Source organism: Babylonia areolata, chromosome 9, assembly GCF_041734735.1.
Source record: "Babylonia areolata isolate BAREFJ2019XMU chromosome 9, ASM4173473v1, whole genome shotgun sequence".
NCBI classification, from domain to species: Eukaryota; Metazoa; Mollusca; class Gastropoda; order Neogastropoda; family Buccinidae; genus Babylonia; species Babylonia areolata.
Window position 1 is genome coordinate 1,988,090 of NC_134884.1, and position 13,318 is coordinate 2,001,407.

General features: G+C 44.7%; 1 protein-coding gene across 7 annotated transcripts in view; it reads left to right on the top strand.

Annotated features, from left to right (window-relative positions):
• The window catches only part of LOC143285990 (uncharacterized), a 37,945-nt gene that overhangs the window by 17,394 nt on the left and 7,233 nt on the right, over positions 1-13,318 (top strand). For 3 of the 7 annotated variants that reach the window (XM_076593464.1, XM_076593466.1, XM_076593467.1), the window contains 2 exons: positions 11,175-11,856; positions 12,412-12,666. In XM_076593464.1, the coding sequence (XP_076449579.1) occupies positions 11,282-11,856; positions 12,412-12,666 (830 nt within the window). In that variant the 5' untranslated portion in view covers positions 11,175-11,281. Of the gene's footprint in view, positions 1-4,535; positions 4,554-5,650; positions 5,822-8,499; positions 8,632-11,174; positions 11,857-12,411; positions 12,667-13,318 lie in introns of those variants that run through there. The other 4 variants (XM_076593465.1, XM_076593470.1, XM_076593468.1 and 1 more) reach the window with 4 other exon arrangements.

A 13,318-nucleotide genomic window follows, 5' to 3' on the forward strand; every position in this document is an offset into this window, starting at 1 on the left:
GATGTGATAAGATACGATGTGATAAGATACGATACGATGTGATAAGATGCGATGTAGTAAGATACGATACGATGTGATGCAACACAATACACAAAGAGATGGAGAGAGACAGAGACATTGAAACACACAGATAGAGACAGACGCAGACAGATGAACATTCCGACAGACAGACAGAGATGAATAGAGTCACACACAGACAAACACACACACACACACAGAGGGAGAGAGAGAGAGAGAGAGAGAGAGAGAGAGAGAGAGAGAGAGAGAGAGAGAGAGAGAGAGAGAATGGAATAAATCTATTTCTGAACGTGAAAGAATAAGCAAACGATGCCTTTCTTCATCCAGCCCTCGAAAGAGAAAATGGAAAAAAGAAGGAAGAAAAAGGAAAAGGAAAAGATGAGAGAGACAGACAGAGACAGAGACAGGGAGACAGGGAGAGAGAGAGAGAGAGACAGAGAGAGACAGACAGAGAGACAGACAGAGACAGAGAGACAGAGAGACAGAGAGAGACAGAGACAGAGAGACAGGGAGAGAGAGAGACAGAGAGAGACAGAGACAGAGAGACAGGGAGAGAGAGAGAGAGAGAGACAGAGAGAGACAGACAGAGAGACAGACAGAGACAGAGAGAGAGAGAGACAGAGACAGGGAGAGAGAGAGACAGAGAGAGACAGAGACAGAGAGACAGGGAGAGAGAGAGACAGAGTGATAGGGAGAGAGACAGAGAGACAGAGACAGGGAGAGAGAGAGAGACAGAGAGACAGAGACAGGGAGAGAGAGAGAGACAGAGAGAGACAGACAGAGAGACAGAGACAGAGACAGACAGGGAGAGAGAGAGAGAGACAGAGAGAGACAGAGACAGAGAGACAGGGAGAGAGAGACAGATAGACAGGGAGAGAGAGAGAGAGAGAGAGAGAGAGAGAGAGAGAGCCAGCCAGCCAGCCAGCCAGACTACGGACAAAAACGTACATAGAATAATTTATGTGACATGACGAAGCCATATTGCTGTAATGAACGCCCTTGCATTGCCCAACATAAACCACATGACACGCTATCGATCCTCCATCAGACTAACTGCATATGGATCCATATTCCTCAGGTAATTTACCTGCTTTGTGTTGACAGGCTGGTGGCAGGAGGAAGGTGGTAAAGCGGTTAAGACATGTATTCATTTGCCAATACAGTGTCTGTGAGGGTCTGGGTTCGAATCCCCCCCACCCCACCCCCCCACCCCCCACCCCGCCTGGTGGGTAAAGGGTGGAGATTTTTACGATCTCCCAGGTCAACATACGTGCAGACCTGCTAGTGCCTGAACCCCCTTCGTGTGCATACGCAAGCAGAAAATCAAATACGCACGTTAAAGATCCCGTAATCCATGTCGGTGTTCGGTGGGTTATGGAAACAAGAACATTTCCAGCATGCACACCCGCGAAAGCGGAGTATGGCTGCCTACATGGCGGGGTAAAAACGGTCATACACGTAAAAGCCCACTCGCGTATATGCGAGTGAACGTGGGAGTTGCAGTCCACGAACGCAGAAGAAGAAGATGAAGACGACTTGAAAATCAAACTGAGTATCCTGTCATTCGGACGAGACGATAAACCGAGGCTTTTTGGCGCACTGAAAAAAGACAGGTGGAGTGATAGCCTAGAGGTAACGCGTCCGCCTAGGAAGCGAGAGAATCAGAGCGCGCTGGTTCGAATCACGGCTCAGCCGCCGATATTTTCTTCCCCTCCACTAGACCTTGAGTGGTGGTCTGGACGCTAGTCATTCGGATGAGACGATAAACCGAGGTCCCGTGTGCAGCATGCACTTAGCGCGCGTAAAAGAACCCACGGCAACAAAAGGGTTGTTCCTGGCAAAATTCCGTAGAAAAATCCACTTCGATAGGAAAAAACAAATCAAACTGCACGCAGGAAAAAATACAAAAAAAAAGGGTGGCGCTGCAGTGTAGCGACGCGCTCTCCCTGGGGAGAGCAGCCCGAATTTCACACAGAAATCTGTTGTAATAAAAAGAAATACAAATACAAATACAAAAGAACCCACGGCAACAAAAGGGTTATCCTCTGGCAATTTTTTGCCAGAAGAACTCCACTCTGATAGGCCACAGTTTACAGTTATGTTATGCATTCACTCAAGGCCTGACTAGCGCGTTGGGTTATGCTGCTGGTTAGGGATCTGAGAGATGTGGTGTAGCGTATATGGATGAGCCCGAACGTAGTGACGCCTCCTTGAGAAACTGAAACTGTGTGTAATCAATCTCAACCCTTACTTGTTTAATTTAATGCTCTTTCAAAGCGGTGTGTGATCAATCTTAATCCTTACTTGTTTAATGTAATGCTCTTTCTAAGCTGTGTGTGATCAATCTCAACCCTTACTTGTTTAATGTTGACAGGTGTTGGTTTTTTTTGTGTTTTTTTTAACAGAGGATGAGCAGAAGCGATGGTGACTTCTTTGTTAACTTTGTTGCTGTCTATTTACCATGTACTACTACTACTACTACTACTCCTCCTACTGCTACTACTACTACTGCTGCTACTACTGCTACTGCTGCTGCTGCTGCTGCTGCTGCTGCTACTACTACTAGATACGTACATGGTACTCTATCGAGAGAATTGCTATATTTACATAAATTTTATATATAAACACCAAAATGAACCCAGCAAACTACATATACAGATATCGATGTGTGTGTGTGTGTGTGTGTGTGTGTGTGTGTGTGTGTGTGTGTGTGTGTGTGTGTGTGTGTAAGCATGCATTTAAACTTACACTCCCCCCCCCCCACACACACACACACGACGCGCGTGAGTGCGCGCCCACACACACAGACACACAGTCTTCTTGTTTTTTGTTTTCTTTTTGATCATCTCTCTCTCTCTCTCTCTCTCTCTCTCTCTCTGTATATATAAACTTACACATACTACGTACAAAATATCCCCCCCCCTCTACCTCCCCCCAACACACGATGCGCTCGAGTGCGCGCCCACACACACACACACACACACAGACACACACACACGCACACGCACACACACACACACATACACACACACACACACACACTGTTCACACGCATATATTATGTCTGATAACACAAGTGTCAATATAATTTCATAATTATTCATCAAGTAATGAGACTTTCTGATTAGCTTCGTGTTCAACTTTAAAAAATTCTGCCTGCGTTCAGCTCATCATCGTGGGGTCAGTACTACGAGTGTCTACATAGTTCATTGTGGGGTCAGTTCTACAAGTGTCTACATAGTTCATACTTGTGGGGTCAGTACTACAAGTGTCTACATAGTTCATTGTGGGGTCAGTACTACACGTGTCTACATAGTTCATTGTGGGGTCAGTACTACAAGTGTCTACATAATTCATTGTGGGGTCAGCACTACAAGTGTCTACATAAATCATTGTGGGGTCAGTACTACAAGAGTCTACATAGTTCATTGTGGGGTCAGTACTACAAGAGTCTACATAGTTCATTGTGGAGTCGGTACTACAAGTGTCTACATAGTTCATTGTGGAGTCGGTACTACAAGTGTCTACATAGTTCATTGTGGAGTCGGTACTACAAGTGTCTGCATAGTTCATATTTGTGGGGTCAGTACTACAAGTGTCAGCATAGTTCATACTTGTGGGGTCAGTACTACAAGTGTCTGCATAGTTCATACTTGTGGGGTCAGTACTACAAGTGTCTACATAGTTAACCATCGTGGGATCAGTACCCCAAGTGTCTGCAGAGTTCACCATTGCTGTACCGTTTCACTCAGACTGTCCAAGCAGCAGTCACCTATCGATTCTAGGCACCAATGAAAAAAGCGATCACTTTTGTCGACCATCACAAAAGCGAAAAAAAAAAAAAAAAAAAAAAAAATCTGTCGCGTGGCCATTTATTTTGGACTTATAGAGGAAGCGGCACTGTGTGTGTGTGTGGGAGGGGGGAAGGGGAGGCAGAGGGGGTGGGGGTGGGGGGGGGGGGGGGAGCGAAAAAGGTGGTTTTGGGTGGGGCGGGGTCGGGTTTCGGGGTTTTTTTTGATTAATAGCTGCGGGTAATTTATTTCGCTGACAGCTGGGGTTTCCATCTGAGCTCCTGTGAAAGGGAGAGATCGATGTCTCCCGAAGCAATGGGGTAGATCGATAAGCCAACGTGTCCAGTATCCATACTTCCTTCTTACGCTTCACTTGCATTTGCATGCGTATAAATAAATAAATAAAGGGGGGGAGGGGGGAGAGAGAGAGAGAGAGAGGGGAGGGGGGTGAACGCGGAAGAAAGATATATGCGTACGTGCGCACGTACGTGTGTGTGGGCGGGGGTGGAGTGGGGATGCGGAGGGGGTGGAGGTGGGGGACAGGGAGGTTGGGGGGGGGGGGGGGCGTGCTAGTGTAGGCACGTTTCTGTGCCTCGTTGTGTGTGTGCGCGCGCGTGCTTGTGTATGCCTGTGCATGTGCGTTTGACAGAGAGAGTGTGTCGGAAGTCCCAGAGAGAGAGAGCGAGAAAGAGAGAGGAGGGAGAGAGAGAGAGAGAGGGAGGGATACGGATACTTCGCTCATATGTAAGTTCTGTACTTGTCAAATCTACTGTTTTGAACTTGTTAATTCCAATCTTGACGTCTATAATCAGTTAAACGTTAACGGATTTATTTCATGGTATCAATTTTGTAACTTTCACAATGATTTAACCACACTTCGTGAAAACCATTTTTAAACAGAAGAATACGTACATCAGTTAACCATTTATACTTTCATATAACAGTATTTAAAAAAAACAACAACAAGTTTTTAAAGGTATTCTAGTTGTGTCCATGTGTACCAGCCCAATCCAGTCTCGTACGCATCGAACAGCAGAATTTGACAAATTCCAGGTATTGAACAAGTTTCACCGTGTACACACATCAACACCCAGAAACTCCTTCAGAGTAAACTGAAGTACAGACTGACAGTGAAACGCAGCTTTGTTCAATTCACACACACACACACACACACACACACACACACACACACACACACACACACACACACACACACTCATTCCACCAACAGCCTCCCGTATGCACAGTGGCAGGGCAAACGAAATTTCTGTATTATTCATGGAATCTGTCATTACACCAAGCCAGAACGAACTATTGATGCGATGGATTCCCTTCACACGTCCCTCCTATGTTGAATATTCATTGGCTACTGTGTGTGTGTGTGTTTATGTGATAACTCTGTGTTTAGCTTGTCTGTATACATGTCTGAGTGTATGTGTACATGTATATTAAAATGTGTATGTGTGGGTGGGTGGGGTTAGGGGTGAGGAGGTGGGGTGTCCGTGGTAAACTTAACAAATCCATTTTCTCTGGAGATACTTTGTTCTGTGGCTACACTAAATTTGACTTAGAAATAGGAAACGTTAACAATCACTTGTTTTTCTTTCTTTCATGCATACCAGTTATAATGACAGTGTGCTTCTGGGAAGGGCATCCAAAATTATAAAGCGGCCAAAAGATGTTTTCAAACATTTTATTAGCAAACGGATGGACGGACAGACAACACACACACACACACACACACACACAGATTCTCTCTCTCTCTCTCTCTCTATATATATATATATATATATATATATATATATATGTGTGTGTGTGTGTGTGTGTATCCGAATGACTAGCCTCCAGACCACCACTCAAGGTCCAGTGGAGGGGAAGAAGAAGATACTGACTACTGCGGGATTCGATCCTGTTCGCTGAGATTCTCTCATTCCCAAGGTGAACGCGTTACCACTAGGCCACCACTCCACTTCGGTTTTTCATTTGTTTGACCGACCGTGCCATTCCTGAGGGTAAGAGTCATCTTTTTGTCAGGTCAGTTCTCTTATCAAGTGAATCAGTACTTCCAGTCTTCTTCTTCTTCTTCTGCGTTCACTCGTATGCACACGAGTGGGCTTTTACGTGTATGACCGTTTTTACCCCGCCATGTAGGCAGCCATACTCCGTTTTCGGGGGTGTGCATGCTGGGTATGTTCTTGTTTCCATAACCCACCGAACGCTGACATGGATTACAGGATCTTTAACGTGCGTATTTGATCTTCTGCTTGCATATACACACGAAGGGGGTTCAGGCACTAGCAGGTCTGCACATATGTTGACCTGGGAGATCGTAAAAATCTCCACCCTTTACCCACCAGGCGCCGTCACCGTGATTCGAACCCGGGACCCTCAGATTGACAGTCCAACGCTTTAACCACTCGGCTGTTGCGCCCGTCAGTACTGCCAGTCGAAACTAACTTCTTATGAAGTTTGAAAAGTCGTTAGAAGTAGTGTCATTTTTCAAGTCCAGTTGTTGAAAGAAGCAACGTTTATATTTCTGATGAGCTCAACAATCGATAAGTCCGCCCTCCCCGTTACCAAAGTCTGTTTACAGCAGAAGTAACAGTACTGAATATTGTATGTTTGAATATTGTATGTTTATCTCTAAATGGCGTAAGTATTTTATTGGTTGTTTCATAGTCTTGAGCATTGCAGTGACAGGTGGACACAGACCATTTTTCACTCCCTTGTACCAACCATGCTTTTGTCATTTAAAAAAAAGAAAAAAAAAGAAACAGTATTGGAGGTAATACGGCTGCAAAATATGGATTAATAATAATGATAATAATAATGATAATGGTATTTATATAGCGTTGAATCTTGTGCAGAGACAAATCAAAGCGCTTTCGCACCAGTCATTCACACGCATGCATAACTCTAAAACTGTAGAAACTAAAGACAAGGAAGAGGCAGGCAAGGGAGGCTATTTTGGGAAGAGGTGGGTTTTAAGGCCAGACTTGAAAGAGCTGAGTGTGGAGACTTGACGAAGCGAAAGAGGAAGTTCATTCCAATTGCAAGGTCCAGAGACAGAGAAAGAACGGCGACGATGGTGTGACTGAATTGACACAGTCTTTCATCAGTGACTTGCTGTTCGAAATGAGAATGTCAGCTGTTGCGAAGCAGAGTAAACCATTTCCATCTCGAGGCGTTGCAGCTCAGAGAATGATTCTACCCCAGAAAAGCAGACAGTGCAGCTTCCATCTCCAGATGTCTGTAGTGAGAGGAAGAGTGAAGTGAAAGGAAAGTCCTTATTTGATGGAACTGTTCTCCAGCCTGTGGTTCAGGTTATGGGTACAATGGGCACGATATCTGGACAGATGAAATCAGACTTTGCGTTGTGAATGAGTTAGCATTGAACTAAGACTATGATTTAAATGACATCAGTCTCACGGAGGGAGACAGTCATAGATTTCGTAACATACTCGACGTGATCTGATGACTAAGGCCCTTGACAAATGAAGAACAAAATCAGGCGGATGTTTGAAAATGAAACCATGGCCTTTTCAAGACCAAAGCTATGCCGATGTGGCAGCTTTTCCACGTGACTTAGCAAGCGTCCTCCAGACACTTTCAGGTCCATTTACGTTGCCAAGGGCAGTTCCAAAGTACGGGAACATCTTGATAGGATTGTTAAGTCCAAGGCAAGGCAAGGCAGGGCAAGGCAAGGCAAGGCAGGGCAGGGCAGTACAGGGCGAGGCAGGGCAAGGCAGGGCAGGGCAAGGCAAGGCAGGGCAGGGCAGTACAGGGCGAGGCAGGGCAAGGCAAGGCAGGGCAGGGCAAGGCAAGGCAGGGCAAGGCAAGGCAGGGCAGGGCAGTACAGGGCGAGGCAGGGCAAGGCAGGGCAGGGCAAGGCAAGGCAGGGCAGGGCAAGGCAAGGCAAGGCGTTGGTTTATTTCATGTACCCTCTGAAGGCCTAGAAACAGAGAAGAGAAGAATAAAGATACAGTCTTGATTCGTGACGTGTCCTCAAACAGAACTGACGTGCAAAAAACTGTTCCGTATATTCCGGTTCTAGCAGACAGTCAGCGAACTGAAAAAGGCCAACATGGAGGGGCAGACCACAGACTGTCATCCAAAAGACGAAATTTCACCCAGGTACTTCTTCATCTTAAGTCTAGTGACTTCAGCACATGACAATACATGCTAGCACGTCTGTTGCTTGGCAAAGCTCACAAACATCAATATCTTTTATGTACCTAGCAGCTGACACAGACAGTGACAATAGGGTTTAATATCGACTTACCTCCCTTTTAGACATCTGATTTACGTAGACTGACGTAGAAAGATGTGGCCTACAGAGCAGCAAATAATTTTTACTGGAGGTATAAAGGTATATTCTCCGTTGTCATACACGGGGTCTCTCTGACTTTGGTCTGATTCGCAGACCAGTTTTAAGTTTATTTTTCAGACCATGGTCCAATATTCTCTCTCTCTCTCTCTCTTTTACTCTCTCTCTCATATCTACCCACTCTCTCACGCACCCCCCACTACCCCCCAACCCACCCCACCCTCCCTCCAACACACACACTCTCTCTCTCTCACACACACACGCGCGCGCAAGTGACTGGATATACAGATGTGTCTTGTGCGTGTTGTGTGTGTGTGTGTGTTGCTGCTATCAGCTGTGGCGTTTGTGATGCACGTGTAGATGGTGGCAGTGAGTTTTAGGGAGATGAGGACGTGTATGTAGTGGGGGCCGTGCTCTGGTGATGACAGGATGTTTTCTGTGCGAGTCATCTTCGTTTCTTCACTTTTCCCACATTACATGTGCTCTGTTCTTAATGTTGGTAGTCTTAGATTAGTGTCATCGTTAAAGTTTCATATCTTTGATTATTTACGCCTTATTATTTTGTGTGAAATCCCACAGGACTGCTTGGCCATCACTCCGCCTTTCTCTCTCTCTCACTCTCTCTCTCACATACATACATACAACACACACACACACACACACACACACACACACACACACACACACACACACATTTTGATCTAGGTCTACATTATGTTTGAAAACAAAAGGTAAACCTACCGGTTGTCTGCTTCAAATGGAATTATTCCACTTCCAGCATACAACTCTAAAAAAAACAACTTATTTAGGATTGGAAAAAGCAGAAAATATAATTTGGACTGACCTATATGTTATCAGGTTGACTGGTTTCACTCAGTCATGGCTCACTAACACACTCACTCACTCACTCACTAACACACTCACTCACTAACACACTCACTCACTAACACACTCACTCACTAACACACTCACGCGGTCCGAACCATCTGTGAATGAAGATGTTTTGTGTCAAAGCAAGTTAAACATCGAGGATTTTCCTTTCATGACCTGAGTAAGAAAGATGCTGTCAAAACCAGGTGCTGAAGCATTATCTAGACTCAAAACCCCACGGCACAAGCAAACTATTTCTACCCTTTAATAGGTGTAGATCCAAAAGCGGATTTGATACACGCATTTTTTTTTTTTTTTTTTTTTTCAGAACTGAGTAAACAAGAGAGGCAAGGCCTTCAAGACTCACTTGTGATACACTTTAAAAAAAATCTAATCGTTAACATGTGTTCTGTATTTGTTATAAAGCTTCGGGTAAAAACAACAACAAAACAACAACAACAACAGAAAAAACCAACCCTGAAGGCAGATTCGAACCCCACGTATTCAGGTGAGAAGAAACTGTTTTACTCATTACACTATCGTGGCTCCTTAACTGACGTTCAAATATTTAATATTTAAACAACCTTTTTTAAAGGCGATAAATCGATTGCGGTATTCGCAGTGAGAACGCTGTTTAAATTATATTATTCTGGTGTATCTTGGGCATTCCAAAATTTTTTAAGGGCAATTAAGAATTCTTTTTAAGTCCGCGGTAAAGGAAACGTGGCTATCGCCGCAATCACACTGCAACATTTAGCCGTTTTCTCTGGATCTAGATAGATGTACAAGTTTCGTTACACCCGCCGGGAATTAATGTACGACACGGTCGATTCAGTTTCTCATTAATGTTCATTCTAGTTTTATAGTTTTTAAGTTGATATGAAAATCGAGTATTTTGTTAAACTAATAACATGTAGAGCCAAGTATAGTACTTCTAAACGTAGTATGAAGTGAAAAGGACTTCATTTTGAGAAAAGTCAAGACGGGAAATTTGTACTATCATCAAGGGTATTAACTCTCATGGTTTATTATTTTTAACTGTGAATTCCGACTGGGTTTTTTTGTGGATATTTTTATGGGCATAATCCAGTAAGTGATGAGGCGTTCACAAATCTTTCTCTGGATAAATATTTAACGGTCTCCTTCTCCAACTTTCCATCACATGTTATCGTGTATTGTCGATTGAATATAGGATTGAACGGGCAGGTCAACAACTTGAAACAAAATGTCGTCCTTCGCGTTCGCGAAGAATATGAGCGCGCGCTTTGAATATGTATAAATATGTGTACGTAATTGATTTTTGCCCATGATCTTCAGGGTTCGGCCAATAGATCTATAAAGTCCACTCGTAGTATTGATTTTAGTATTTTCCGAAAAAGACCACTTGGGCGAATGAACATGGTGAAAGTCCTGTACACCGAGAGTAAAGCTTTTTATGTATTGAGTATAATTTCAAAATGTAATGTTTAAGATGAGAAAGATCAGTTTAAAGCAAATTAGCCCCCCCCCCCCCACACACACACACACACACTTGGGGAATGGACAGACACATGGAACCTATACTTTAATGCTACCAAATGCAAAGTGCTCCAAATTGGTAGCAAAAACCCTGAACATGACTACTTGATGAAAATTGGTGATGAAGAGTCTAGTGTTGAAAAATGTGAAGAAGAAAATGGTTTAGGTATTATTTTTGATAAAATCCAACTCTTTGACAAGCATACTGCATGCATGATAGATAAGGCAAATAAGAGAATTGGTATAATGAGGCATACCTTCATTTTCTTGACAGCTGTACATTTTTAAGACCATATAAAGCATTGGTAAGATTTTATAAGGACTTCAAAAAGGAATCTAAGTGAAAAAAAATATATTGGTCAAACAAAAACACTATTTTATAAAACAAATTTGAATGTAATAATTACTGTTTATTAATTGAAGCAGGGTGGGTAAATGGATTTCTAACAGAATACCATATTTGTAAATTATAAATAAAAGAATTGATAGATAGATAGACAGACAGACAGACAGATAGATAGATAGATAGATAGATGAATTTTTTTAAAGTGGCATACTAATGGTTGATGTCATTTTATTATGGGAGTGTCCCCAATTTTGTATGAATCTCAGCATTCCATAAAGACCAGAGCCCTGTCTGTATGTTTCAGTAAACAGCAGGCAGGTAAATGGCGCCAGGAAGGTGACGAAGGCCACCAGCACTGAGAAGAGAACAGGACCCAGGTGAACGAAAGGTGCTGAGGGCTGCAGTGTCACCATGACGACTGGGGGCGGGGGTGGGAGCGGGGTTGGGGGGACACCCAGGAGACACTACTGGGGGGTGCTGGTGGTGCTGGCACTGTGCTGCTCGGCTCTCTACCTGCTGCTGTACTACCGCGTCTCCCTGTCCGCCTCCACCTCCCTCTTCTCCCGCTCCTTCCTCCGCCGTCAGGCTGTGCCCTCCATCCCACCCACCCTCAGCAGCAGCAGCAGCTCCAGAACTCAGCCTTCCAACTCCTCCTCCTCTTCCCTGCTGAACACTACCACCAGCCACTCACGGAGCTTGCCAGAAGGCGCCACCGTCAAGGATGGTCCAGGTCGGCCCAACGCCAGTGCCGTGCCCCTGCTGACGTTGTTCTCGACCTGGGTGGGCCGGAAGGACCTCAACACTGTCAGGAGGATCACCTTGAGGAACTGGGCACAGCTGAAGCCTCTGGTCACGCCCGTCCTCTTCTCCAACGAAACTGAGATGACCTCTCAGGCGCGGGAGTTTGGCTGGGAGACGTTACCGGTGTCCAGAACAGCCATTGGTGTGCCTATCCTGAAAAACATGTACCTGGATGCCATGAGCAAGTGAGTTTCTGTACAGGGATCCTTCTGCTTGAGAAACAGCAGCAACAGCAACCAATATTTCATGTTTGAACAACTGTTGGGGGTCCTTCCTAAAAACAAAATGACGACTAAAACAAAACAAAAAGAATAGAAAGTGAAAAACAAAAATAACAAAAAACCAAAACCAACCCCGGCCCACCAGACCCCCAGCCCCTATCCCCAAAACAGGGTCCATCTGTTAAAAATTTTACCTGGGTGCCAGTAGTAAAGCTGTCCCCAAAAAGAAAAGAGGAAGTGTTGATTGAAGTGTCTGTGTTGCGGTGTTGCCTGTTCATGTGGATGCGCTCAGCAGCGTCCATTGTCTATCAGAACCACAATCTCAAATGCGCAATCTTGAAAGTGCACGAAAATGGTAGGACTATTATTGTTAATCTGATAATGCTTTCTGTCTCTGAATAAACAGCATGAAGTTAACGCCATGTTGGGTGTGTACAGGTTTCACCCAATCTTTGATGTGTTCAGGTTTTGTCCCGTGTGTAATGTGTGCAGGTTTTACCCCATGCTTAATGTGTGCAGTTTCAACTCTACCCTGTACGCCTTTGCCAATGGGGACATCCTGTTCACGAAAGGACTGCTGGACAGTTTGCGTACCATCCTTGACGATCCTGCCTTGCCTCTTGACAAGCACCCGCTCCTTGTCATTGGCCAACGCACCAATGTTGCCATGGTTACAGAAGCAGAGTCTGCAACCTTTGACAACATCACACGCATTGCAAAGGCCAGGGGAAAACTCTTTATCACCATGGCTGAGGACTTCTTTATCACTGACAGGTATTTACATCATTATGATGATCATTTCTTTATCACTGACAGGTATTTACGTCATTATGACTGAAGACTATTGACTGGGGTGTGAGCAAGACTGATGACTGGGGTGTAAGGAAGACTAATTACTGGGGTGTAAAGACTAATAACTGGGGTGTGAGGAAGACTAATTACTGGGATGTAAAGAAGACTAATTACTGGGGTGTTAGGAGGTCTGGGTGTAAAGAAGACTAATTACTGGGGTGTGAGGAGGTCTGGGTGTAAAGAAGACTTCTTCTTCTTCTTCTTCTGCGTTCACTCGTTTGTGCACGAGTGGGCTTTTACGTGTATGACCGTTTTTACCCCGCCATGTAGGCAGCCATACTCCGTTTTCGGGGGTGTGCATGCTGGGTATGTTCTTGTTTCCATAACCCACCGAACGCTGACATGGATTACAGGATCTTTAACGTGCGTATTTGATCTTCTGCTTGCATATACACACGAAGGGGGTTCAGGCACTAGCAGGTCTGCACATATGTTGACGTGGGAGATCGTAAAAATCTCCACCCTTTACCCACCAGGCGCCGTCACCGTGATTCGAACCCGGGACCCTCAGATTGAAAGTCCAACGCTTTAACCACTTGGCTATTGCGCCCGTCGTAAGGAAGACTAATTACTG